Source organism: Pseudopipra pipra, chromosome 5 (assembly GCF_036250125.1).
Source record: "Pseudopipra pipra isolate bDixPip1 chromosome 5, bDixPip1.hap1, whole genome shotgun sequence".
NCBI classification, from domain to species: domain Eukaryota; kingdom Metazoa; phylum Chordata; class Aves; order Passeriformes; family Pipridae; genus Pseudopipra; species Pseudopipra pipra.
In genome coordinates, this window is record NC_087553.1 from 51,485,377 (window position 1) to 51,513,133 (window position 27,757).

The 27,757-nt window shown below is 48.3% G+C and overlaps 2 protein-coding genes and 3 long non-coding RNA genes across 6 annotated transcripts; all 5 read right to left on the bottom strand.

The window, feature by feature from the left end:
* Window positions 1–414: 414 nt before the first annotated feature.
* LOC135414834 (uncharacterized) lies at window positions 415–1,952 on the bottom strand. 2 transcript variants are annotated; one of them, XR_010430852.1, is made up of 3 exons: window positions 1,856–1,952; window positions 750–1,728; window positions 415–450 (listed from the first exon to the last, which is right to left on the bottom strand). It is a non-coding gene; the product is annotated as an uncharacterized LOC135414834 (long non-coding RNA). The 2 variants fall into 2 exon arrangements; XR_010430853.1 differs by having other exon boundaries at window positions 416–450; window positions 702–1,728.
* A 2,730-nt stretch (window positions 1,953–4,682) lies between these two features.
* On the bottom strand, window positions 4,683–9,324 carry LOC135414835 (ankyrin repeat domain-containing protein 26-like). The gene is made up of 5 exons (XM_064656079.1): window positions 9,217–9,324; window positions 8,286–8,521; window positions 7,146–7,278; window positions 5,661–5,942; window positions 4,683–5,036 (listed from the first exon to the last, which is right to left on the bottom strand). The coding sequence occupies exons 2-5, from the start codon at window positions 8,354–8,356 to the stop codon at window positions 4,797–4,799; spliced, it is 726 nt and encodes a 241-aa protein (XP_064512149.1). The 5' UTR covers window positions 8,357–8,521; window positions 9,217–9,324; the 3' UTR covers window positions 4,683–4,796.
* Window positions 9,325–9,384: 60 nt separating this feature from the next.
* LOC135414836 (putative ankyrin repeat domain-containing protein 20A5) lies at window positions 9,385–13,688 on the bottom strand. The gene is made up of 5 exons (XM_064656080.1): window positions 13,301–13,688; window positions 12,761–12,875; window positions 12,346–12,519; window positions 12,151–12,257; window positions 9,385–9,498 (listed from the first exon to the last, which is right to left on the bottom strand). The coding sequence occupies exons 1-5, from the start codon at window positions 13,516–13,518 to the stop codon at window positions 9,444–9,446; spliced, it is 669 nt and encodes a 222-aa protein (XP_064512150.1). The 5' UTR covers window positions 13,519–13,688; the 3' UTR covers window positions 9,385–9,443.
* Window positions 13,689–14,967: 1,279 nt separating this feature from the next.
* LOC135414838 (uncharacterized) lies at window positions 14,968–16,180 on the bottom strand. The gene is made up of 2 exons (XR_010430855.1): window positions 16,136–16,180; window positions 14,968–15,457 (listed from the first exon to the last, which is right to left on the bottom strand). It is a non-coding gene; the product is annotated as an uncharacterized LOC135414838 (long non-coding RNA).
* Window positions 16,181–17,858: 1,678 nt separating this feature from the next.
* On the bottom strand, window positions 17,859–20,870 carry LOC135414837 (uncharacterized). The gene is made up of 3 exons (XR_010430854.1): window positions 20,741–20,870; window positions 19,854–20,078; window positions 17,859–17,870 (listed from the first exon to the last, which is right to left on the bottom strand). It is a non-coding gene; the product is annotated as an uncharacterized LOC135414837 (long non-coding RNA).
* Between the last annotated feature and the right edge of the window lie 6,887 nt (window positions 20,871–27,757).

Sequence of the window (27,757 nt, forward strand, 5' to 3'; positions counted from 1 at the left end):
AGAGAAAGGAGAAGACAGGTCTGATGAAGGGAAGGGTCTTAAGGGACTTTCCCCACAAATATGCCGTGTTCTGCTTTCACACATCGTGCTGGCGAGACGTAAAAAAGGGATTTTAGAAGGAAAATGCACGAGGAAAAAGGAGTCTGTTATTACCAGTCCAAAAAAGTATGGACTTACCTTTCCAGTTTCTTGGCTAGACTTTTTATGGTTTTCGCTTCCACCAGATAGAGCTCTTTGTACATTTCCACTTCTGCCTGGGTGGATTCTTTTTGAAGAGGTCTGTCTTGTTGGGTGTTTTTTATCCTGTCCATTTGACTTTTGAGATCTCTACTTCTTTCTACTGTTTTCTCGCTGAATCACTATGATGGCTCCGAGGACTTGAGCTCTTTCATGCTCAAGAATCAAGATCAGTCAATCTGTCGGGAGTGAGGACATTGCTGCATATGAAAGCTGGAGAAAACAAGAAGAAATGTGTGACCCTCCAGAGGATGAAACCCCTGTATGAAATTGTCAAGAAGTTCAGACCCAACGCGTTTCGAGTTTTACAGTTGTGTCTAAACATTTATTGTAGTTTTTCCCCTGTTTGTACCCTGAAATTGTTGTATGAAAAATGCCCTTGATTTCTGTATCCTTAGCTCCACCCTAGTCCCTCCCTTTCTTCTAGCAAATTCTACCCCTACCTTATATAAGCCCAAACCCACCTCCCTAAATGAGCCATTTTTTACACCCTCATCCCGAGAGTGGCAAACCTGTTATTCCCACAGGGACCGCGTCCGTGCTCCACATGAAGATTTTTTGAAGATCCAGCAGATCCACTTGTAAGTTTAGCAGTGGCTGGGGGGAAAATTGACAAGATTCCTGGTGTTACTTTTACAGCAGACAGGGCAAAATAAGGCAAGGACATGACAGGCAACACAAGGGACTGCAATCCAGACAGAGACTTTAAAATTTCCAAGGGAACATAACAACGGAAGGGCTAGGTGCAAAGGAAGAAACCCATTTTTTCCACAATTGCTTATCCGTCAACAGCATTTCTAAAGCAAGTGGAAGACATTCTGGGGGCTACACACTGAACACCTTCAGGCAATCCACAAATGACTCCTGTGCTAAACAGCCCCCTGTAGACCTCTTCAACCCGAAGTCTCTGCTTTCCTTTTATGTCCAAACCAGTGATTTATTGGCACACTACTACTACACAGCACCAGGCACTGCAAAGCAGTAACTCTGGAGGAACAAATCCCCATGGAACAGGTGCATTTCCTCTTTGGACACCTGGCCTCAAATTCTACAGCATGTTTTATGCTACGTACGGCAAGCACTGAACTGATATTTGCCGAAAAAATACTGAATAATCTTTTCCTAAAGACAGATTATCTTTTGTCACTGATCTTCTTGCTTATTCCAAAAAAGACTGCACCACCTAAGCTACCAAGACAAGCCATGAATCACAGAATCATAGCAAAAATCAGGAACCAACAGCAAAGAACGGGTATGGTGCGGTTTAGTGCTGAATGCCATCGGTGTACATGGGAGGGGAAGTGATGGCTGAAGCTTATACTTATCTTGTGGCTGTTTTGCTGTTTGTGCTTGAGATGAACTCTAGTGAAGGGCAACTTCAGCTTAAGCCAAGGGTTTCTTTGCGCTTGGTTTTTTCCAGGCAACAGCATAACATTGTACGCAACATTTTGGTAAGCAGGAAGTTTTCACATTCAAGTCTCAACTGGAAGGCTAGCAGAAAAAAAAAACCAAAAACCTACTTATCACAGGAACTTGATAAAAATGGCTCGAGAGCTGTCAAGACCTAGAAATAGTCACCTTTTTCTTAAAAAACCCTCCTAACATAATGACACATTACCTCGTTGAAGGTCTCTAGCGATTTTTGCATCCCTCGATGGGATGCATTCCTGTCGTGCCTAGAATTATACAGAAAATACACAGTTAAGACGTAGTATTTACAGAGTTAAGAGGTAAGATTTCAGTGGATTAAGCCATCATTTTACTCACACCCCTTCGAGGAAAAAAACTTTAGAACTTGATATGGTAGTAGAGTTGGAAGCAAGTCCTGAGAAGACAAACTGTGTATAGTGAGAGTGAACTATCCTCAGCTCCTCTGTTGACAACAAACTAAAAGTCTCCAGAGGTTGCAGTCAAGGTCAGAGAGAACTTCAGGGGACTAAGTCCTACCAAAAAAAATGCAATAGGAAGGAGAAATGTTGGGATCGAAGCAAGCCCCCAAACTAAGAAACAAAACCCCTCCAGACATCAGTCACTGAAAGCTGGGGAGATGTCATACGTAGTTGTTCATCAGCTTCCTTGAGAGTACGCTCAAGGCTGTGAGACAGACGTGGCCTCAAAATGTATGGGTGCTGTTGCAGTCAGGACGCTGAGTGAGAACAGTACCACCATTCTCAGATCACGTGCATTTTTTTCTTGGAATCAACTCAACTGTTTTCCACAAGTAGATCTGGGAAGCAGTTGCTGCAAAGCGTTGAAGCAGCCTATATAGCGATTTGAACTACACATCTGCATAAATTAGCAACTGGATAAAACAATGAGCCATGAAATAACCTGTAGAAATATTTAATTTCTGTAACATCCTTGAGGGAAGCTAGGAAAGCAGTAAAGGTTTCTGTCTTGATACTGACAAAACTTTGAGATGCCCAGAGTTTTCTTCTGGAAAATCACAATGGAAGACTGTTGCTGCACAATTCAGTTTTAGGAAGCACTGGGTACTCCCACTGTCCTTCCCTTCACTATCTGTTTTCCCTGTTCTTTTTCAAAAAAGACACAGCTGTCAACTCTTTTCTTTTCAAGTAGGGCAGCTTTTTTCCTCGAACAGGAATGGTTTCCTCCTCTGCCTTTTCCTTCTTTTAACATCTTGCTGCCATCTCTCTGTCCTTTCTTTCCCTCACTTGTTCCGTGCTCCCTGCCCCTCCTGGTCTTCTCCTTTTCTCCCTTTTGCATTGGGTCCCTGAAGTGTGCTTCCTTTCTACTGCTTGCCTGCAGAATAATCCCTGCAGATGGTACAGCACTAATTACCTCACGAGTTCTTTCCGTAATGCCTGTCCACGCCTCTGCCCTCAAAAATGTGTTCACAGCGGTACAGAAAAGTTCCTGTCTGTAACTGCCGCTGCTACGCATTACCTACGCTGCTTGGTCCCTTTTGGTGTTTTTCTCTTCAACCAGGTGCTGTATGTAGACACCTTGTTGAAATGGGTTCTTTCCAATGGAGGTGAGGGGACCAGTGAACTGAGATGGACTTCAAAGTGAACAAATGCTTCTCACATTCATCCAACAACTAAACACACTAACTCAACAGAGAAGCTTGGCCATGCCTCAGTCCCATGCTACGTGGCTGTCCCACTGATTACAGCTACTGGTGTGTGGTTTCCACGTCTCCTGGTATAATGCTCTGCATTCTGGAAGGGATGCGCTATCACACTGACTGCTGATTACAGGCATACTTGGACCAGTGCTATTGCAGAGGTTGCAGCGTTGCTGCACAATTAGAAGGCCGTGAAGACCTCCCAAGGAGTAGGTAGTTCTGCTGTTTCATGTAGTAAGACGTAGCAGGAACTACAGGAACAAATGCCTCCTATCCATAGTAACATATTAAAGCAAGGTCCAGTGAAGAAACTGCTAGAACAAAGATCAATGATGAAGAAAATGGGGTCTCACAGATGTCTGCTGGCATTTGGCACTCATGGTGACATTAGCCACTTGAAATAGGTCACACATACCATACATGTAAATTTAGTGTAGAACTTAGGTGCGGGGTTCGTGCCCCACAGTGCTCTTTACCACAGTTTGTCTTGTAAAAGAAGGTAGTTACACAGCTCATTGCTTCGATTTCAATATTTTTTGGCCTTTGACCGCTCTGGAAAATTTGTACAAACCTGATGTCCTAAAATCTTTGGCTTTACCACAGATGTCTGGGTGGTGTTCTGAGACCCAGACTTCTGTTCAGTCCCAAACTGTTGCCAAGACATCCCAGGCCAGCTGGATCCAGAAGTGGACTTGCAGCCAGATGTATGCTGACAGCTCTGCTTGTGACTGCAGATTTGCTTCTATGGCGCTCCCAAAAGAGCTCGATGTCGGCCTCTGCAAGTCTCTCATCAGCTCTGAAACATTCAGAAGCACACAGAGAGTCATCTTTGGTAGTAAGGCTTTTGCAAAGTTACCCTCCACGTCCTTGACTACTACTCGACTTCTAAAAGCCAGGGGCATTAAGAGTGTGCAAAACAAGCACATCCTTTGATCTGAGCTTGTTCAGAGGGCCTGTTTCTAAGAAATCACACTAAGTGCAAGGAGCAGCAAGTGTCACCTCCATAAGAACGCTGGCCTACCCTGGCCTTCTCAAGGAAAGCTCAAACCTCAGACCCGCTGCCAAAACAGAAGCCAAGAAAGAGCGTTCTTATTTTTGATGCACAGAATCCAACTCTGTTCTCCGAGAGGCCTCTCCTTATTCAAACAGTAAAGGGCACAAGATTCATCTTTTCTGTCACATACGGGATGAGGAGATGAGAGACTGGCAAAAAGACTGCCTGCTAGAACAACATCAACTTGAAAAAGACACCAATAATGCCATAATGGCGCTACTGTGGTGTTACTGCTGGAACTCTTAAAGAGAAAGGAAGACAGGTCTGATGAAGGGAAGGGTCTTAAGGGACTTTCCCCACAAATATGCCATGTTCTGCTTTCACACATCGTGCTGGCGAGACGTAAAAAAGGGATTTTAGAAGGAAAATGCACGAGGAAAAAGGAGTGTGTTATTACCAGTCCAGAAAAGCATGGACTTACCTTTCCAGTTTCTTGGCTAGGCTTTTTCTGGTTTTGACTTCCTCCAGATACAGCTCTCTGTATTTTTCCACTTCTGCCTGGGTGGATTCTTTTTGAAAAGTACTGTCTTGTTGGGTATTTTTTATCCTGTCCAGTTCACATTCAAGATCTCTAATTCTGTCTTTTAGCTGGTTTCTTAGTGAAGCATGATGACTGGCTCTGATTTGTTCTAATCTGTCCTGGGAGGCTGCCTGTGCCTGAAGGAGACAGTGCACCTTCAATCACCACAAGAAAAAGAGAACTCTCTCCAGCAGAAAATTGCCTGTACCCAATTTCAAGGCTTTACGAAGAGAGGCAGCTGTGCCTCCTCACTACCAGCAGCAATGAAAGCAGAACCCTGGAGCTACTATTATACAAAGCTACTAATGAAAGGACACTCTCTCTGTAGGACAGGGCATATGGAAAAGGATTCCTCAAAGACAACAGGAGGATCTCCCACCTCCACAACTTCAGTGACTCCTTTTCTGAGCACCTTCCCCCCCTACAAGGACAAAGCAGCACCTGTAGGTCTGGCCATGACAGCTGGCAGTTGCAAAACCCATTCAAGAATGAGCAGCGAGAACCAGGCCAGCGGACAGAGATACCCCCCCAAGCACTGCAAAGTGGGAATCTGCCTTGGGCAGGCTTTTGATTCAGGGACCTGCCGGCACATCACACACCTGTGACAGCCCTCCTGCCCAACCATATTGCCTTCTCCCACTGCCTTCAGGAAAGGCAGAAGCTAACACACAGAATACAGGAGCAAAAGAAAAATACCAAAACCGATGGCCACAGCAGAAGTTTACGTAGCGCCTGTGGACACTGGTGAGAAATTCACTTACTTGCAAAAACTCATTGACTTCTCGGAGTTTTTGTCTGATTTCGTGGTCAGCTCGTTCTTCCGCCTCTCTTTTACATTGTTCTAGTTGGGTGCGATTCACCATGTTAGTCTCCAAATGGTGCTGGACTTTTGCCAGCTCTTCTTGCAGCTGGCATTTGTCCATCTCCAGGTTTTCGCACTTCCCACGCAGGGTAGACAGCTCTTGTTGCAAATCCTGATTTTTGGCTTCCAGCTGCGTGCACTTTTTACTTTCCCCGTCCAGCTGCTGGGAAAGTTCAGCAACCTGCAGACAGAAAGAAGAAAACAGGAACTCAGTGTGATGTAAAGGCAGTGAATTCTGTGGAAACCCCAAAAGGGGGTGGCCAGGGAGACTATAATAATCTGCTGGCTCGAGACTAGAAACAAAGTGCAACTAGGCTCTTCTTTTCCAGCCAGAAGAGCTTTCACCTCATTTGTCTCAGCATTCCTCAGGTTCCCATCCTTTTTGAGTTCCTCATGCAAAAATGCTACAAGCTTCCGGACTCAAAAGGAATCACTGCAAAGGCAGTAAGTGATTCTACAGTGATGCCTTCCAAACCCAAGTGTAGCTCTGAAAGATGGCCACTTTAGCAAGGAATCTGAGTAAGGAGCGGAGAAGGAAATAAAAGGTTACATGCCACTACTGCACAGGCAGAGCAGCCTCAAAACCACTGCTGGGAACAGTCCTTCTGAGTCCCTGTGACAGGATGGGCTGAAAGAGCTCCCGTGAGCAATAAGTTACAGATTTTCCCCTGGGAGGCACCTGTCCTCGTTGTGCCCTGGGCAGCAACAACACTGTGGAGAAAAGCAAAACGTCAAGTGCCTCCTGCTCAGCTCACGCCTGAGACAGGGCTCAGGGGCTGATTGTGCCCTGCGAGTGACAGCGGTGTTCCTCCCGTCTCTTCCAGGGCAGGAATTCATCTGTCAGACCCAGATGACGCTGTCACAGCCTCCCTCAAGCTGCAGCCAGGCCTGAGCTGGGCCCCACTGCTCTCAGCCCACGGACGTGATGTCCTGCAAGGATGGCAGACCTGCCCATCCCTAAGGCCCAGCCAGGGGATCTGCACTCTTGGCTGACCCCGCTTACTGTCAGCAGACCTGTTCTGCTCTTCTTGCTGAGGGCCTGTGGGAGGGCTCCCTGGCCGGTGAGGTCATGCACCCTGCCAGGCTGGCTGCCACTCTTGGCTTGCCCTTCCTCTGCAAGACAGCCTGGCCTCCATGAGCCCTTACACCTACTGCTTTGCCCTTACAGTTGCATCTTTACCCATAATGATAACTACCTCCGTATTAGTTATAGTCATCTACTACTGTAACAGCAGAAGAAGCATTAAGAAAAACCCATCACATCCAAAATGCAGCCAAGGAAAAAAAAAATCATCAACATGACAAGAAATATACGGAAAGCATCTCCCACGTTTCAAAAGAAGTAACATCACAACCAAAAAACCCCACCCAAAGCGCAGCTCACCTCTGTTCGTAATCTATCCACTTCCTTGACCTTTTCAGAATATCTGTTCTTCATTTCTTCCAGCTGGGACTGGGTTTCTTTCTCTTCATTAGCCCTGAGTTTCCTCCTATCTACCCTCAGAAGCTTTTCCAACCTGCACAGCAAATTAGTTGCAAAACCCATGAAACACAGGAAGAACCAGCCTTTTGCCCACAGTCTCACATAAGCAGCACAGACATCAGAGAAGCATAGAATGGCTTGGCTTGGCAGGGACCTTAAAGATCATCTCGTTCCAAGCCTCCTGCTGGGGGCCGGGACACCTTCCACGAGACCAGGTTGTTCAGAGCTCCATCCAACCTGGCCTTGAACACTTCCAGGGATGGGGCATCCACAGCTTCTCTGGGCAACCTGTTGCAGTTCCTCACCACCCTCACAGCAACCAATTTCTTCCTAGTATCAAACCTAAACCTACTGTCTTTCCGTTTGAAGACATTCCCCCCCCTTGTCCTCTCACTACATGCTCTTTTAAATGCACTCTTTTCATCCTTGTGGTAGGTTCCCTTCACGTACTGAAAGGCCACAATTAGGTCACCCCAAAGCCTTCTCTTTTCCAGGCTGAAGTATTGCAATTGTCCCAGCCTTTCCTCATAGCAGAGGTGCTCCATCTTTCTAACCACCTTGGTGGCCTCCTCTGGACTCACTCCAACAGGTGGAGGTCCTTGCTTTGCTGAGGACCCCAGAGCTGGATGCAGCACTCCAGGTGGGGTCTCAGCGACGTCCCTCAGGACATCAGTCCTGTGCTGGTGCTTCAGATCACCTCCCTGTCATCCATGTGCCTTGACATAGCTTCTAGAAGGATCTTTTCTGTGACCTTCCCAGGCACAGAGGGGAGGCAGACAGGTTGGCAGTTACCAGGACCCTCCTTCCTACCCATTTCAAAGATGGGTACAGTGGGTTTCCCTTTTTCCTGTCACCTGGGACTTCACCCGACTGCCACGACTTTTCAAATATCAAGGAGAGTGTCTTGGCAACTACATCAGACCCCGTTGGCCAATGTAGGGCAAGCAATAATGCTGGTGAGATGTAGACAATGCATTTAGAAGGAAAATGCATGAAGAAAAAGGAGTCTCTTATTACCACTCCAAAAAAGCATGGACTTACCTTTCCAGTTTCTTGTCTAGGCATCTTCTAGTTTTCAATTCCTCCAGGTACAGGTCTTTGTACATTTCCATTTCTCCCCGCGTTGCTTCTTTACGAGAAGCACTCTCTTGTTGGGATTTTTTTACCCTGTCCAGTTCACTTTCGAGATCTCTAATTCTGTCTTCTAACTGGATTCTCACTGAATCGCAATGACTGTCTCCGTTTTGTTCTAATCGAGCCTGGGAGGCTGCCTGTGCCTGAAGGAGACAGTGCACCTTCAACCACCACAAGAAAAAGAGAACTCTCTCCAGCAGAAAATTGCATGCATCCAGTTTCAAGGGCCCAGCCTTACTCAGAGAGGCAGCTGTGCCTCCTCACTACCAGCAGCAACCAAGGCAGAACCCAGGAGCTACCACGGCAAATAATTCTTTTCATTGGGAAAGAAGCCCAAATCAGCACTCTTATTCAAAGCTCCTAATGAAGAGACACTGTCTCTGTAGGACAGGGTATATCGAAAAGGATTCCTCAAAGACAATAAGAGCATCCCCCACCTCCACCCCCTCACCCCCACCCCTGGAATTTAAGTGACTCCTTTTCTGAGCACCTTCCCCCCCTACAAGGACAAAGCAGCACCTGTAGGTCTGGCCATGACAGCTGGCAGTTGCAAAACCCATTGAAGGATGAGCAGCGAGAACCAGGCCAGCGGACAGAGATACCCCCCAAGCACTGCAAAGTGGGAATCTGCCTTGGGCAGGCTTTTGATTCAGGGACCTGCCGGCACATCACACACCCGTGACAGCCCTCCTGCCCAACCATATTGCCTTCTCCCACCGCCTTCAGGAAAGGCAGAAGCTAACACACAGAATACAGGAGCAAAAGAAAAATACCAAAACCGATGGCCACAGCAGAAGTTTACGTAGCGCCTGTGGACACTGGTGAGAAATTCACTTACTTGCAGAACGAGACTGACGTCTTGTGGCTTTTGACTTATTTCCTGGTCAGCTCGTTCTTCCGCCTCTCTTTTACATTGTGCTGTTTGGCTGCCATCCAGCACGAAAGTCTCCAAATAATGATGGACTTTTGTCACTTCTTCTTGCAGCTGGCATTTGCTCTCCTCCAGTTTTTCATACTTCCCACGCAGAGTGGACAGCTCTTCTTGCAAAGTCTGGTTTTGGTCCTCTAGCTGCATGCCTGTTTTAGGCTCCATGTCCAGCTGCTGGGAAAGTTCACCAACCTGTACACAGAAAAAAAAAAAAGAAAAGGAAACTCAGCGTGATCTAAAGGCAGTGAATTCTGGGAAAACCTCTAAAGAGGGTGGCCATCATAACTGCATTTATCATCTGCTGGAAACGAGCATAGAAAACACTTGAAAGATTCCCTGTCAGAAAGAAGAAACTTTACAACTACTTAAAAATTTGTGAGACGCTTCTGGGAGCAATACTTCTGGGTCCCTTGGAGCTCATGGTGAAACTCATAATTTATAATCTAAGAATTGCTCTAGTGTCCAGCACAGCAAATACCCTCAGGGCTTTTGTAGCAGCTGGGGAAAGGACCAGGCTGCTTTCTGAGCAGCCTCTACTGAGGAGAAGGCAGAAACTGAGCTCCCCTAGGCTCTCCAGGAAAACTTCATCTTACAGTTTCCCCACAGAAATAGGCAACTAGGCTCAAGAGTCACAAAAAGGGAAATTTATGACCAGCTTACTGAGGCAGAGGCTTGCAGGTCTCTCTGAAGGGCTTCAATCCTATGGCTTTGTTGCTGGACAGTGGCTTCCACTCGGGTCTTTTGAATTTCAAGGCTTAAAAACAAATACGGGTCTTATTACCAGAAAATCCAGTTCCAGACAAACTGTGCTAAGTAACAGAATCCACAGCAGAAGTGTCCTTCAAAATCCAACTGACTGTCCCGTTGTTTCCACCCAATCCCCCAAAGCGACAGACACCTCGCTTCACTGGGTTACTCTCTTACTGTTGCACGTGTTCTTCCAGTTGTTTTAGAGTGGTATTAGTCTCGGAAGATGGCAACAGGAGGTCCTGCAGTTTTGGGGAAGAAGTTATTGCTTCTCTTTCTTTATCATCCAAGGCAGTCTTCAAGTCACGAACGCAGTGCTCAGACTGAAGATGCTTTTCTTCCTCCTCCCGCAGCTGTAAAATCACGGTAAGAATCCACAGTTGTCAGGTGAGCTTTTACATAGAGGAGCCAGCTGCTGCTGAAGAACTCAGGTGCTGCACGTATGTGTGCATACCCTCTGCCCAAAGAACTGGAATCAATTCAAGTACCTTCAAAGCTTCACTTCTACTACCCAATGAACACAAGCTCTATTCCTTTGTCCTCTTTTACAGCAGCCTCTCCCACCCCTCCACTGCTTTCCTACAGCACGGTTCTAAGCACTGACACTGCCCCTCGGACCATTTTTGTGACCTGTGACGCTTCTTGTGTTCCCTTGCTTGCTACTCCAGGAAAAGATGAGTGAAATAATTCATCTTCCTAAAGGAAGGCATCTCACAAGTGTCAGAGGTGCAGTGCTCTGGCACATGTGCTCTGGAGCCCAGGATTGCACAGGGGGAGCATGGGGAGTTTTCTTAAGTGGGAATGACCCCGACTGTAGCACAGAGAGAGGTGCCCAGCAGCCCCTAAGCAGGAAGCAGTGGATGCCTGAGGAGAGGTGGCTCTGCTTCAGTGTGGTGGGGCCAGGAAGGATGGCATCACTGACAAGCTAATGACCACCATTTCAGCAAAGGCAGCCAGGTGAACTGCTCCACAGACCTGCCCTGGAGTCGAGAATCACGCCAGGGGTGTGTGGGGAGTCTTCTTAAACCAGGAAAATCTTGAATGTAGCAGAGAGAGAGGAACCCCAGCCCCCCTGGCCGGTCACGGGTGAAACCCTAAGGAGAGGCAGCTCTGCCTCAGCATGGCGGGTTGTGGGGCAGGGGGCCGGAGGGACAGAGGCAGATCAAAGCCCGATGTAACTGCCGCTTCCTCAGGTCTCTGTCATACTGGGTCCCAGAATACTCTTTTGTCCATTTTCATGATGTATAGGAAGCAACAGGCACCGCCAGGTTTATCCCTGTAGGGACAGGCTTTCCATACCTCCGTGTCAGCCCTGTCCAACTCTTCCTGCAAGCGCAGATTATCTTCCTCCAGGTGAGCCTCATGGGTTCCAGTAACCACAAAAGCAGTCCTAAAGCATCCAAGATTTAATGTGAAACATGTCTGATCCCGCATCATTTTTCCCCTGCTTTTTCCCAAAAGAGCTCTTCCCCCCTTTCCTACAAGCTCCGTGAAAGCGAAGCCAAGTACATGGAAGCATTGGAGAATTTATCTTAGAAGGGGCCTCCCTAAAGCAGCCTCAACTACGAGGTCAGGCCATGCTGTTCAGGGCTCCTTGCACTGCTCTTCCAAGTCCCCACAGATGCGGCTGCACAAACTCCCGGGGCAAGCCGTTCGACCGCCTGACCATCTACATGGCAGGAAGTTTTCTCCTTATGTGCGGTTGGAGCCCCTCGTGTCCCCTCGGACACTGTTGCTTCTCTTTCTCCCAACGCTTCCCTTCAGAGCACTTAACGCACCAACTATGCCTTGGCTTAAACCTCCCTCGCCTGCAGAGCAGCCATGCTGCTGAGCTAGTGGCAAGTTTCCCGATGGCTCTGGGTCTGTGTGGGGAGAGGGCACCACAGACAACGCTTTCTTGCAGACCTCAGCGGGCAAAGTACGAGAGCCCCTAAGGTACGAGAGCAGCCAAGTGCAGACCTGCATTTACCAGTCACACAGGGAACTGCTTCCACGTGGCTCCTCCTTCTTTTTCCAAGCTCATTGCCATGCCCCTGGTCTCGGTCTTGCTTGCAGGCTACCGAGAAGACCCCTGTGCTGTTTTGACAAACCCCTTACCTTTCACATTGGGCTTGAGCATGCCTGTCAGCTGCTTTTTTCAGAAGGCACTCCAGAATCTCCTCATGCTGTAGGAGGGCTGCAAGTTTTAAGGGAGTAAATCCCATCTAAAAGGACAAATAATCCCCATTAGAAAGACACAGACAAGCTCTGCAGCTGTTTGAAAGAGCAGCTTTACCCACGTGCCAGGGTTACCTGGTTCTGAGCATCACTATTGGCATTATGCTCGAGTAACAGCCCTGCTACAGCTGTATTTTTAGATAGGACAGCCAGGTGAAGGGCAGTGTTGCCGCCAGCGTCTGCCAGATTCGGGTCGGCACCGTGTTCCAGCAGAATAGCAACACATTCTTCCTGCTCCTGCTGTACTGCCTGGGAACAACACATAAAAAGGGAAAGACTTCCAACTTTTACATGCCCCTCTGTCACAACTTCCTCAGCTCCTGAACGCTAGAAGACCATCTTCAAAGATTAGCTAACAGAGGCCTATGCCATGCCAATTGCAATATGCATGTTTCTATGGCCCAGCGATGCAAGGAATCCTGCCAGACACCTCCCCTTTAACACACCATCACTAATCCCCACCTACAAGATCCTAAGGCATTGCACACACCTTCATCAGTGCCGTTCTCTTCAAGTTGTCAGCGAGATTCGGCTGGCTGTTCTTTCTTAGCAGATATCTAAGGACATCTGCATGGCCATTTGCCGAAGCGAGATGCAGAGGTGTCCTAAAAATTAAACATACGCTCTTAACCTAGACAGACAGAGGATGAGCCAAAGCCGTGCCTCTACCCAGCACCCTGGGGACCCTGCCCGGACTCTGCTCCTCCCCCTTGCTGCTCTCTGCTGCTGCTGCTGCTGCAATCCCGCGCTGATTAGCCAGAGGGCAGAAGAGAAGAGGTGAGGCCTGAGCAGCTGCAGAACAGCCCTGCAGAGAGACTCCGGCAAAGCGGCAGGTCGGCAACACGCGTTTCCAACAGCGCTGGAGCCCAGCCGGCAGCTACAAGCAGTGAAAAGCTCAAGAGTTCACTCTCCCAGCTGACAGGGCAAATCTCACTTTTCAAGGCTTGTCCTTAACAGGGGGCTGCCGAAGACTACTGCAGCTTGGCTCAGGAGCAGCCAAGGTGTGCCATCAGCATCCCATAGAACTCACCGCATCTCCTGGTCTCGCCTGTCGATGCCGACTACCTTCACATACCAGCGCCAGCGCCTCAGCCAGGCCAGGTCGCCGCGGGCGGCCGCGCGGTGCAGCCTGCCCAGCCCCTCCTCCCTGAGCTCGGAGGCGCTGGTGGAGCTGGTGGCAGCCCAGGGCTGCCCACTGGTGGTGCTGGATGGTGACTGCCGTCGCTTCTTGCTGAGAAGCCACGGCATGGCCCTGCTTGGAGCTACCAGCAGCAGGAAGTGCAAGAAGCCCCCTTGCGGAGGGGCTGCCGGGTGCCAAGCAGGGATGAGGAATGGGACGAGGGCGAGGTTAAGGGTGAGGGTGACAAAGGGGACGAGGGCGAGGTTAAGGGTGAGGGTGACAAAGGGGACGAGGATGAGAAGAAGGATGGGCACAGGGTATAAAGCACAAGGCAGACGAGGTCGCCCTGTGCAGCGTTCGTAGCCTGCAGCTACCAAGACGGCGATACAGGCGCGAAATGCTCCCACAGCGGGATGTGCTACTGCTCCTCGAGAGGCTACAGCAGCTCTGAGCGCCGGCTCCGGGCACCAACAAAGCTGTGCTCGACTGGTGCCTGTGGTGTCACAATGGCAGGTGGAGCGCTCAGCACGTCACCGTGGGGTGTGGCAGAGGCCACGGTGCAGGGTGAGGCCGGGCGGGACATGGCAGGGTGGGGCAGGAGTGAGGGCGGCCCTGCTGGGCCTTGTGGAAGGAGGTGGCCGGGGCCTTGTGAGTGTGGCTGGCGGGAGTGGGCACTGCCCCGCCTCAGGGCACCCCGGGGCAGGCTGCGGTAGGCGCTGGAGCAGCTCCCGCATCACCCGCTCTGGGTTTTTGCTTCAGCCTGTGGCCGGGCTGCCTCTGGACGCACTTCCATGAAATGAGGCTCAGGATGAAGTGGGATCCCAGCCCGAGCAGGTGGGGGCCACCACAGCTCTCAAGAAATGCCCACTGAGTGCTCCAAGCCTGCCATGCCAGAAATCCAGGATGTAGGGACATGTCCCGAGAATAGGGAGGGAAGCATTCTGGGAACTGAAGTCCCTGGACAGCATACTGGGCCACATGAGCGGTGTGTGTTGTGCTGTCATTGGTCAGGTGGTCACATGTCCTCCAGAGGGTTTATAAGGAGGCATTTTTCTTTTAAATAAACAGATTTGACTGCTTGCCAACTAGCTGCCGGGTCGTGTCTTTTATATTATATTAATATACCACACCAGGACAATTCCCCAACTCCTTTGTCTTGTCCCTCTTGAAGAGCAGACACCTCACCCCCCAACCCCTTGTAACTGCCCGCCCTAGTTTGAAGCTGCTCACCTGCAGTCCTGCTGCAGTGTGACGAATTCTATGTACGTTCCCTTTTTTAAGTTCAGCCACGCACCTCCACCAGGAGAGAAGGAGCTGCTTCTTCTGCCAATGCCGTGTCAGCTCTGGACTGCAAGCTTCTAAATATTAGAAGCTGGGGCTCTCGGCCTCAAACACGGCGCCATTTGTAGGAGGTCAATAACTAATTGATCCCAAGTTTGGGGGTGAAAACTGGAATCTTTATTGAACTCGCAACTCACAATTTAAGGGTCTTGGGGGCAGGACATGTTTATGAGGAGGATGGATTATGCTAAGCTGGGGATGGATTATGCTAACTAGAGGATTACACAATTTCCTGCTACAGTCACACAATTGTTTAATATTTCCTGTAACAAGGATTACATGGGGGGGAGAGAACAAAGGGGTTTCTACGTAGTCTGATATCATCATCACAAAGTCTTTCCATATCTTGCTGCAGGAGCCAGGCCGATCAACATAGTTAAATAGCAGTAGGTCTTGTGAAGAAGCATGCAGTCCTCAGGTGGTGGGCTTTCTTTCAGCCCCTGTTGGTCCATGGCCTGCTACATAATCCTTTTGTGCTGATATCCGAGTTTCAAACTGCTACAGATGACCTAAAGTCTTCGGCTTTACCACAGATGTCTGGGTGGTGTTCTGAGACCCAGACTTCTGTTCAGTCCCAAACTGTTGCCAAGATATCCCAGGCCAGCTGGATCCAGAAGTGGACTTGCAGCCAGATGTATGCTGACAGCGCTGCTTGTGACTGCAGATTTGCTTCTATGGCGCTCCCAAAAGAGCTCGATGTCGGCCTCTGCAAGTCTCTCATCAGCTCTGAAACATTCAGAAGCACACAGAGAGTCATCTTTGGCAGTAAGGCTTTTGCAAAGTTACCCTCCACGTCCTTGACTACTACTCGACTTCTAAAAGCCAGGGGCATTAAGAGTGTGCAAAACAAGCACATCCTTTGATCTGAGCTTGTTCAGAGGGCCTGTTTCTAAGAAATCACACTAAGTGCAAGGAGCAGCAAGTGTCACCTCCATAAGAACGCTGGCCTACTCTGGCCTTCTCAAGGAAAGCTCAAACCTCAGACCCGCTGCCAAAACAGAAGCCAAGAAAGAGCGTTCTTATTTTTGATGCACAGAATCCAACTCTGTTCTCCGAGAGGCCTCTCCTTATTCAAACAGTAAAGGGCACAAGATTCATCTTTTCTGTCACACACGGGATGAGGAGATTAGAGACTGGCAAAAAGACTGCCTGCTAGAACAACATCAACTTGAAAAGACACCAATAATGCCATAATGGCGCTACTGTGGTGTTACTGCTGGAACTCTTAAAGAGAAAGGAAGACAGGTCTGATGAAGGGAAGGGTCTTAAGGGACTTTCCCCACAAATATGCCGTGTTCTGCTTTCACACATCGTGCTGGCGAGACGTAAAAAAGGGATTTTAGAAGGAAAATGCACGAGGAAAAAGGAGTGTGTTATTACCACTCCAAAAAAGTATGGACTTACCTTTCCAGTTTCTTGGCTAGGCTTTTTCTGGTTTTCGCTTCCACAGCTAGAGCTCTTTGTACTTTTCCACTTCTGCCTGGGTGGATTCTTTTTGAAGAGGTCTGTCTTGTTGGGTGTTTTTTATCCTGTCCAATTGACTTTTGAGATCTCTACTTCTTTCTTCTGTTTTCTCGCTGAATCACTATGATGGCTGCGAGGACTTGAGCTCTTTCATGCTCAAGAATCAAGATCAGTCAATCTGTCGGGAGAGAGAACATTGCTGCATATGAAAGCTGGAGAAAACAAGAAGAAATGTGTGACCCTCCAGAGGATGAAACCCCTGTATGAAATTGTCAAGAAGTTCAGACCCAATGCGTTTCGAGTTTTACAGTTGTGTCTAAACATTTACTGTAGTTTTTCCCCTGTTTGTACCCTGAAATTGTTGTATGAAAAATGCCCTTGATTTCTGTATCCTTAGCTCCACCCTAGTCCCTCCCTTTCTTCTAGCAAATTCTACCCCTACCTTATATAAGCCCAAACCCACCTCCCTAAATGAGCCATTTTTTACACCCTCATCCCGAGAGTGGCAAACCTGTTATTCCCACAGTGACCGCGTCCGTGGTCCACATGAAGATTTTTTGAAGATCCAGCAGATCCACTTGTAAGTTTAGCAGTGGCTGGGGGGAAAATTGACAAGATTCCTGGTGTTACTTTTACAGCAGACAGGGCAAAATAAGGCAAGGACATGACAGGCAACACAAGAGACTGCAATCCAGACAGAGACTTGAAAATTTCCAAGGGAACATAACAACGGAAGGGCTAGGTGCAAAGGAAGAAACCCATTTTTTCCACAATTGCTTATCCGTCAACAGCATTTCTAAAGCAAGTGGAAGACATTCTGGGGGCTACACACTGAACACCTTCAGGCAATCCACAAATGACTCCTGTGCTAAACAGCCCCCTGTAGACCTCTTCAACCCGAAGTCTCTGCTTTCCTTTTATGTCCAAACCAGTGATTTATTGGCACACTACTACTACACAGCACCAGGCACTGCAAAGCAGTAACTCTGGAGGAACAAATCCCCACAGAACAGGTGCATTTCCTCTTTGGACACCTGGCCTCAAATTCTACAGCATGTTTTATGCTACGTACGGCAAGCGCTGAACTGATATTTGCCGAAAACATACTGAATAATCTTTTCCTAAAGACAGATTATCTTTTGTCACTGATCTTCTTGCTTATTCCAAAAAAGACTGCACCACCTAAGATACCAAGACAAGCCATGAATCACAGAATCATAGCAAAAATCAGGAACCAACAGCAAAGAACGGGTATGGTGCGGTTTAGTGCTGAATGCCATCGGTGTACATGGGAGGGGAAGTGATGGCTGAAGCTTATACTTATCTTGTGGCTGTTTTGCTGTTTGTGCTTGAGATGAACTCTAGTGAAGGGCAACTTCAGCTTAAGCCAAGGGTTTCTTTGCGCTTGGTTTTTTCCAGGCAACAGCATAACATCGTACGCAACATTTTGGTAAGCAGGAAGTTTTCACATTCAAGTCTCAACTGGAAGGCTAGCAGAAAAAAAAAACCAAAAACCTACTTATCACAGGAACTTGATAAAAATGGCTCGAGAGCTGTCAAGAGCTAGAAATAGTCACCTTTTTCTTAAAAAACCCTCCTAACATAATGACACATTACCTCGTTGAAGGTCTCTAGCGATTTTTGCATCCCTCGATGGGATGCATTCCTGTCGTGCCTAGAATTATACAGAAAATACACAGTTAAGACGTAGTATTTACAGAGTTAAGAGGTAAGATTTCAGTGGATTAAGCCATCATTTTACTCACACCCCTTCGAGGAAAAAAGCTTTAGAACTTGATATGGTAGTAGAGTTGGAAGCAAATCCTGAGAAGACAAACTGTGTATAGTGAGAGTGAACTATCCTCAGCTCCTCTGTTGACAACAAACTAAAAGTCTCCAGAGGTTGCAGTCAAGGTCAGAGAGAACTTCAGGGGACTAAGTCCTACCAAAAAAAATGCAATAGGAAGGAGAAATGTTGGGATCGAAGCAAGCCCCCAAACTAAGAAACAAAACCCCTCCAGACATCAGTCACTGAAGGCTGGGGAAATGTCATACGTAGTTGTTCATCAGCTTCCTTGAGAGTACGCTCAAGGCTGTGAGACAGACGTGGCCTCAAAATGTATGGGTGCTGTTGCAGTCAGGACGCTGAGTGAGAACAGTACCACCATTCTCAGATCACGCGCATTCTTTTCTTGGAATCAACTCAACTGTTTTCCACAAGTAGATCTGGGAAGCAGTTGCTGCAAAGCGTTGAAGCAGCCTATATAGCGATTTGAACTACACATCTGCATAAATTAGCAACTGGATAAAACAGTGAGCCATGAAATAACCTGTAGAAATATTTAATTTCTGTAACATCCTTGAGGGAAGCTAGGAAAGCAGTAAAGGTTTCTGTCTTGATACTGACAAAACTTTGAGATGCCCAGAGTTTTCTTCTGGAAAATCACAATGGAAGACTGTTGCTGCACAATTCAGTTTTAGGAAGCACTGGGTACTCCCACTGTCCTTCCCTTCACTGTCTGTTTTCCCTGTTCTTTTTCAAAAATGACACAGCTGTCAACTCTTTTCTTTTCAAGTAGGGCAGCTTTTTTCCTTGAACAGGAATGGTTTCCTCCTCTGCCTTTTCCTTCTTTTAACATCTTGCTGCCATCTCTCTGTCCTTTCTTTCCCTCACTTGTTCCGTGCTCCCTGCCCCTCCTGGTCTTCTCCTTTTCTCCCTTTTGCATTGGGTCCCTGAAGTGTGCTTCCCTTCTAGTGCTTGCCTGCAGAACAGTCCCTGCAGATGGTACAGCACTAATTACCTCACGAGTTCTTTCCGTAATGCCTGTCCACACCTCTGCCCTCAAAAACGTGTTCACAGCGGTACAGAAAAGTTCCTGTCTGTAACTGCCGCTGCTACGCATTACCTACGCTGCTTGGTCCCTTTTGGTGTTTTTCTCTTCAACCAGGTGCTGTATGTAGACACCTTGTTGAAATGGGTTCTTTCCAATGGAGGTGAGGGGACCAGTGAACTGAGATGGACTTCAAAGTGAACAAATGCTTCTCACATTCATCCAACAACTAAACACACTAACTCAACAGAGAAGCTTGGCCATGCCTCAGTCCCATGCTACGTGGCTGTCCCACTGATTACAGCTACTGGTGTGTGGTTTCCACGTCTCCTGGTACAATGCTCTGCATTCTGGAAGGGATGCGCTATCACACTGACTGCTGATTACAGGCATACTTGGACCAGTGCTATTGCAGAGGTTGCAGCGTTGCTGCACAATTAGAAGGCCGTGAAGACCTCCCAAGGAGTAGGTAGTTCTGCTGTTTCATGTAGTAAGACGTAGCAGGAACTACAGGAACAAATGCCTCCTACCCTTAGTAACATATTAAAGCAAGGTCCAGTGAAGAAACTGCTAGAACAAAGATCAATGATGAAGAAAACGGGGTCTCACAGATGTCTGCTGGCATTTGGCACTCATGGTGACATTAGCCACTTGAAATAGGTCACACATACCATACATGTAAATTTAGTGTAGAACTTAGGTGCGGGGTTTGTGCCCCACAGTGCTCTTTACCACAGTTTGTCTTGTAAAAGAAGGTAGTTACACAGCTCATTGCTTCGATTTCAATATTTTTTGGCCTTTGACCGCTCTGGAAAATTTGTACAAACCTGATGTCCTAAAATCTTTGGCTTTACCACAGATGTCTGGGTGGTGTTCTGAAACCCAGACTTCTGTTCAGTCCCAAACTGTTGCCAAGATATCCCAGGCCAGCTGGATCCAGAAGTGGACTTGCAGCCAGATGTATGCTGACAGCGCTTCTTGTGACTGCAGATTTGCTTCTATGGCGCTCCCAAAAGAGCTCGATGTCGGCCTCTGCAAGTCTCTCATCAGCTCTGAAACATTCAGAAGCACACAGTAAGGCTTTTGCAAAGTTACCCTCCACGTCCTTGACTACTACTCGACTTCTAAAAGCCAGGGGCATTAAGAGTGTGCAAAACAAGCACATCCTTTGATCTGAGCTTGTTCAGAGGGCCTGTTTCTAAGAAATCACACTAAGTGCAAGGAGCAGCAAGTGTCACCTCCATAAGAACGCTGGCCTACCCTGGCCTTCTCAAGGAAAGCTCAAACCTCAGACCCGCTGCCAAAACAGAAGCCAAGAAAGAGCGTTCTTATTTTTGATGCACAGAATCCAACTCTGTTCTCTGAGAGGCCTCTCCTTATTCAAACAGTAAAGGGCACAAGATTCATCTTTTCTGTCACACACGGGATGAGGAGATTAGAGACTGGCAAAAAGACTGCCTGCTAGAACAACATCAACTTGAAAAAGACACCAATAATGCCATAATGGCGCTACTGTGGTGTTACTGCTGGAACTCTTAAAGAGAAAGGAAGACAGGTCTGATGAAGGGAAGGGTCTTAAGGGACTTTCCCCACAAATATGCCATGTTCTGCTTTCACACATCATGCTGGCGAGACGTAAAAAAGGGATTTTAGAAGGAAAATGCACGAGGAAAAAGGAGTATGTTATTAGCAGTCCAGAAAAGCATGGACTTACCTTTCCAGTTTCTTGGCTAGGCTTTTTCTGGTTTTTGCTTCCACCAGATAGAGCTCTTTGTACATTTCCACTTCTGCCTGGGTGGATTCTTTCTGAAAAGGTCTTTCTGGTTGGTCGCTTTTTATGCTTTGCAGTGCGCCTTCAAGATCTCTAATTCTGTCTTCTAACTGTTTCTTCAGTGAGTCTAAATGACTGGCTCTGATTTGTTCTAATCTATCCTGGGAGGCTGCCTGTGCCTGAAGGAGACAGTGCACCTTCAATCACCACAAGAAAAAGAGAACTCTCTCCAGCAGAAAATTGCCTGTACCCAATTTCAAGGCTTTACGAAGAGAGGCAGCTGTGCCTCCTCACTACCAGCAGCAATGAAAGCAGAACCCTGGAGCTACTATTATACAAAGCTACTAATGAAAGGACACTCTCTCTGTAGGACAGGGCATATGGAAAAGGATTCCTCAAAGACAACAGGAGGATCTCCCACCTCCACAACTTCAGTGACTCCTTTTCTGAGCACTTTCCCCCCCTACAAGGACAAAGCAGCACCTGTAGGTCTGGCCATGACAGCTGGCAGTTGCAAAACCCATTGAAGGATGAGCAGCGAGAACCAGGCCAGCGGACAGAGATACCCCCCAAGCACTGCAAAGTGGGAATCTGCCTTGGGCAGGCTTTTGATTCAGGGACCTGCCGGCACATCACACACCTGTGACAGCCCTCCTGCCCAACCATATTGCCTTCTCCCACTGCCTTCAGGAAAGGCAGAAGCTAACACACAGAATACAGGAGCAAAAGAAAAATACCAAAACCGATGGCCACAGCAGAAGTTTACGTAGCGCCTGTGGACACTGGTGAGAAATTCACTTACTTGCAAAAACTCATTGACTTCTCGGAGTTTTTGTCTTATTTCGTGGTCAGCTCGTTCTTCCGCCTCTCTTTTACATTGTTCTAGTTGGGTGCGATTCACCATGTTAGTCTCCAAATGGTGCTGGACTTTTGCCAGCTCTTCTTGCAGCTGGCATTTGTCCATCTCCAGGTTTTCGCACTTCCCACGCAGGGTAGACAGCTCTTGTTGCAAAGTCTGATTTTTGGCTTCCAACTGCGTGCACTTTTTACTTTCCCCGTCCAGCTGCTGGGAAAGTTCAGCAACCTGCAGACAGAAAGAAGAAAACAGGAACTCAGCGTGATGTAAAGGCAGTGAATTCTGTGGAAACCCCAAAAGGGGGTGGCCAGGGAGACTATATTCATCATCTGCTGGCTCGGGACTAGAAACAAAGTGCAACCAGGCTCTTCTTTTCCAGCCAGAAGAGCTTTCACCTCATTTGTCTCAGCATTCCTCAGGTTCCCATCCTTTTTGAGTTCCTCATGCAAAAATGCTACAAGCTTCCGGACTCAAAAGGAATCACTGCAAAGGCAGTAAGTGATTCTACAGTGATGCCTTCCAAACCCAAGTGTAGCTCTGAAAGATGGCCACTTTAGCAAGGAATCTGAGTAAGGAGCGGAGAAGGAAATAAAAGGTTACATGCCACTACTGCACAGGCAGAGCAGCCTCAAAACCACTGCTGGGAACAGTCCTTCTGAGTCCCTGTGACAGGATGGGCTGAAAGAGCTCCCGTGAGCAATAAGTTACAGATTTTCCCCTGGGAGGCACCTGTCCTTGTTGTGCCCTGGGCAGCAACAACACTGTGGAGAAAAGCAAAACGTCAAGTGCCTCCTGCTCAGCTCACGCCTGAGACAGGGCTCAGGGGCTGATTGTGCCCTGCGAGTGACAGCGGTGTTCCTCCCCTCTCTTCCCGGGCAGGAATTCATCTGTCAGACCCAGATGACGCTGTCACAGCCTCCCTCAAGCTGCAGCCAGGCCTGAGCTGGGCCCCACTGCTCTCAGCCCATGGACGTGATGTCCTGCAAGGATGGCAGACCTGCCCATCCCTAAGGCCCAGCCAGGGGATCTGCACTCTTGGCTGACCCCGCTTACTGTCAGCAGACCTGTTCTGCTCTTCTTGCTGAGGGCCTGTGGGAGGGTTCCCTGGCCGGTGAGGTCATGCACCCTGCCAGGCTGGCTGCCACTCTTGGCTTGCCCTTCCTCTGCAAGACAGCCTGGCCTCCATGAGCCCTTACACCTACTGCTTTGCCCTTACAGTTGCATCTTTACCCATAATGATAACTACCTCCGTATTAGTTATAGTCATCTACTACTGTAACAGCAGAAGAAGCATTAAGAAAAGCCCATCACATCCAAAATGCAGCCAAGGAAAAAAAAAATCATCAACATGACAAGAAATATACGGAAAGCATCTCCCACGTTTCAAAAGAAGTAACATCACAACCAAAAAACCCCACCCAAAGCGCAGCTCACCTCTGTTCGTAATCTATCCACTTCCTTGACCTTTTCAGAATATCTGTTCTTCATTTCTTCCAGCTGGGACTGGGTTTCTTTCTCTTCATTAGCCCTGAGTTTCCTCCTATCTACCCTCAGAAGCTTTTCCAACCTGCACAGCAAATTAGTTGCAAAACCCATGAAACACAGGAAGAACCAGCCTTTTGCCCACAGTCTCACATAAGCAGCACAGACATCAGAGAAGCATAGAATGGCTTGGCTTGGCAGGGACCTTAAAGATCATCTCGTTCCAAGCCTCCTGCTGGGGGCCGGGACACCTTCCACGAGACCAGGTTGTTCAGAGCTCCATCCAACCTGGCCTTGAACACTTCCAGGGATGGGGCATCCACAGCTTCTCTGGGCAACCTGTTGCAGTTCCTCACCACCCTCACAGCAACCAATTTCTTCCTAGTATCAAACCTAAACCTACTGTCTTTCCGTTTGAAGACATTCCCCCCCCTTGTCCTCTCACTACATGCTCTTTTAAATGCACTCTTTTCATCCTTGTGGTAGGTTCCCTTCACGTACTGAAAGGCCACAATTAGGTCACCCCAAAGCCTTCTCTTTTCCAGGCTGAAGTATTGCAATTGTCCCAGCCTTTCCTCATAGCAGAGGTGCTCCATCTTTCTAACCACCTTGGTGGCCTCCTCTGGACTCACTCCAACAGGTGGAGGTGCTTGCTTTGCTGAGGACCCCAGAGCTGGATGCAGCACTCCAGGTGGGGTCTCAGCGACGTCCCTCAGGACATCAGTCCTGTGCTGGTGCTTCAGATCACCTCCCTGTCATCCATGTGCCTTGACATAGCTTCTAGAAGGATCTTTTCCGTGACCTTCCCAGGCACAGAGGGGAGGCAGACAGGTTGGCAGTTACCAGGGCCCTCCTTCCTACCCATTTCAAAGATGGGTACAGTGGGTTTCCCTTTTTCCCGTCACCTGGGACTTCACCCGACTGCCACGACTTTTCAAATATCAAGGAGAGTGTCTTGGCAACTACATCAGACCCCGTTGGCCAATGTAGGGCAAGCAATAATGCTGGTGAGATGTAGACAATGCATTTAGAAGGAAAATGCATGAAGAAAAAGGAGTCTCTTATTACCACTCCAAAAAAGCATGGACTTACCTTTCCAGTTTCTTGTCTAGGCATCTTCTAGTTTTCAATTCCTCCAGGTACAGGTCTTTGTACATTTCCATTTCTACCCGCGTTGCTTCTTTACGAGAAGCACTCTCTTGTTGGGATTTTTTTACCCTGTCCAGTTCACTTTCGAGATCTCTAATTCTTTCTTCTAACTGGATTCTCACTGAATCGCAATGACTGTCTCCGTTTTGTTCTAATCGAGCCTGGGAGGCTGCCTGTGCCTGAAGGAGACAGTGCACCTTCAACCACCACAAGAAAAAGAGAACTCTCTCCAGCAGAAAATTGCATGCATCCAGTTTCAAGGGCCCAGCCTTACTCAGAGAGGCAGCTGTGCCTCCTCACTACCAGCAGCAACCAAGGCAGAACCCAGGAGCTACCACGGCAAATAATTCTTTTCATTGGGAAAGAAGCCCAAATCAGCACTCTTATTCAAAGCTCCTAATGAAGAGACACTGTCTCTGTAGGACAGGGTATATCGAAAAGGATTCCTCAAAGACAATAAGAGCATCCCCCACCTCCACCCCCTCACCCCCACCCCTGGAATTTAAGTGACTCCTTTTCTGAGCACCTTCCCCCCCTACAAGGACAAAGCAGCACCTGTAGGTCTGGCCATGACAGCTGGCAGTTGCAAAACCCATTGAAGGATGAGCAGTGAGAACCAGGCCAGCGGACAGAGATACCCCCCAAGCACTGCAAAGTGGGAATCTGCCTTGGGCAGGCTTTTGATTCAGGGACCTGCTGGCACATCACACACCCGTGACAGCCCTCCTGCCCAACCATATTGCCTTCTCCCACCGCCTTCAGGAAAGGCAGAAGCTAACACACAGAATACAGGAGCAAAAGAAAAATACCAAAACCGATGGCCACAACAGAAGTTTACGTAGCGCCTGTGGACACTGGTGAGAAATTCACTTACTTGCAGAACGAGACTGACGTCTTGTGGCTTTTGACTTATTTCCTGGTCAGCTCGTTCTTCCGCCTCTCTTTTACATTGTGCTGTTTGGCTGCCATCCAGCACGAAAGTCTCCAAATAATGATGGACTTTTGTCACTTCTTCTTGCAGCTGGCATTTGCTCTCCTCCAGTTTTTCATACTTCCCACGCAGAGTGGACAGCTCTTCTTGCAAAGTCTGGTTTTGGTCCTCTAGCTGCATGCCTGTTTTAGGCTCCATGTCCAGCTGCTGGGAAAGTTCACCAACCTGTACACAGAAAAAAAAAAAGAAAAGGAAACTCAGCGTGATCTAAAGGCAGTGAATTCTGGGAAAACCTCTAAAGAGGGTGGCCATCATAACTGCATTTATCATCTGCTGGAAACGAGCATAGAAAACACTTGAAAGATTCCCTGTCAGAAAGAAGAAACTTTACAACTACTTAAAAATTTGTGAGACGCTTCTGGGAGCAATACTTCTGGGTCCCTTGGAGCTCATGATGAAACTCATAATTTATAATCTAAGAATTGCTCTAGTGTCCAGCACAGCAAATACCCTCAGGGCTTTTGTAGCAGCTGGGGAAAGGACCAGGCTGCTTTCTGAGCAGCCTCTACTGAGGAGAAGGCAGAAACTGAGCTCCCCTAGGCTCTCCAGGAAAACTTCATCTTACAGTTTCCCCACAGAAATAGGCAACTAGGCTCAAGAGTCACAAAAAGGGAAATTTATGACCAGCTTACTGAGGCAGAGGCTTGCAGGTCTCTCTGAAGGGCTTCAATCCTATGGCTTTGTTGCTGGACAGTGGCTTCCACTCGGGTCTTTTGAATTTCAAGGCTTAAAAACAAATACGGGTCTTATTACCAGAAAATCCAGTTCCAGACAAACTGTGCTAAGTAACAGAATCCACAGCAGAAGTGTCCTTCAAAATCCAACTGACTGTCCCGTTGTTTCCACCCAATCCCCCAAAGCGACAGACACCTCGCTTCACTGGGTTACTCTCTTACTGTTGCACGTGTTCTTCCAGTTGTTTTAGAGTGGTATTAGTCTCGGAAGATGGCAACAGGAGGTCCTGCAGTTTTGGGGAAGAAGTTATTGCTTCTCTTTCTTTATCATCCAAGGCAGTCTTCAAGTCACGAACGCAGTGCTCAGACTGAAGATGCTTTTCTTCCTCCTCCCGCAGCTGTAAAATCACGGTAAGAATCCACAGTTGTCAGGTGAGCTTTTACATAGAGGAGCCAGCTGCTGCTGAAGAACTCAGGTGCTGCACGTATGTGTGCATACCCTCTGCCCAAAGAACTGGAATCAATTCAAGTACCTTCAAAGCTTCACTTCTACTACCCAATGAACACAAGCTCTATTCCTTTGTCCTCTTTTACAGCAGCCTCTCCCACCCCTCCACTGCTTTTCTACAGCACGGTTCTAAGCACTGACACTGCCCCTCGGACCATTTTTGTGACCTGTGACGCTTCTTGTGTTCCCTTGCTTGCTACTCCAGGAAAAGATGAGTGAAATAATTCATCTTCCTAAAGGAAGGCATCTCACAAGTGTCAGAGGTGCAGTGCTCTGGCACATGTGCTCTGGAGCCCAGGATTGCACAGGGGGAGCATGGGGAGTTTTCTTAAGTGGGAATGACCCCGACTGTAGCACAGAGAGAGGTGCCCAGCAGCCCCTAAGCAGGAAGCAGTGGATGCCTGAGGAGAGGTGGCTCTGCTTCAGTGTGGTGGGGCCAGGAAGGATGGCATCACTGACAAGCTAATGACCACCATTTCAGCAAAGGCAGCCAGGTGAACTGCTCCACAGACCTGCCCTGGAGTCGAGAATCACGCCAGGGGTGTGTGGGGAGTCTTCTTAAACCAGGAAAATCTTGAATGTAGCAGAGAGAGAGGAACCCCAGCCCCCCTGGCCGGTCACGGGTGAAACCCTAAGGAGAGGCAGCTCTGCCTCAGCATGGCGGGTTGTGGGGCAGGGGGGCGGAGGGACAGAGGCAGATCAAAGCCCGATGTAACTGCCGCTTCCTCAGGTCTCTGTCATACTGGGTCCCAGAATACTCTTTTGTCCATTTTCATGATGTATAGGAAGCAACAGGCACCGCCAGGTTTATCCCTGTAGGGACAGGCTTTCCATACCTCCGTGTCAGCCCTGTCCAACTCTTCCTGCAAGCGCAGATTATCTTCCTCCAGGTGAGCCTCATGGGTTCCAGTAACCACAAAAGCAGTCCTAAAGCATCCAAGATTTAATGTGAAACATGTCTGATCCCGCATCATTTTTCCCCTGCTGTTTCCCAAAAGAGCTCTTCCCCCCTTTCCTACAAGCTCCGTGAAAGCAAAGCCAAGTACATGGAAGCATTGGAGAATTTATCTTAGAAGGGGCCTCCCTAAAGCAGCCTCAACTACGAGGTCAGGCCATGCTGTTCAGGGCTCCTTGCACTGCTCTTCCAAGTCCCCACAGATGCGGCTGCACAAACTCCCGGGGCAAGCCGTTCGACCGCCTGACCATCTACATGGCAGGAAGTTTTCTCCTTATGTGCGGTTGGAGCCCCTCGTGTCCCCTCGGACACTGTTGCTTCTCTTTCTCCCAACGCTTCCCTTCA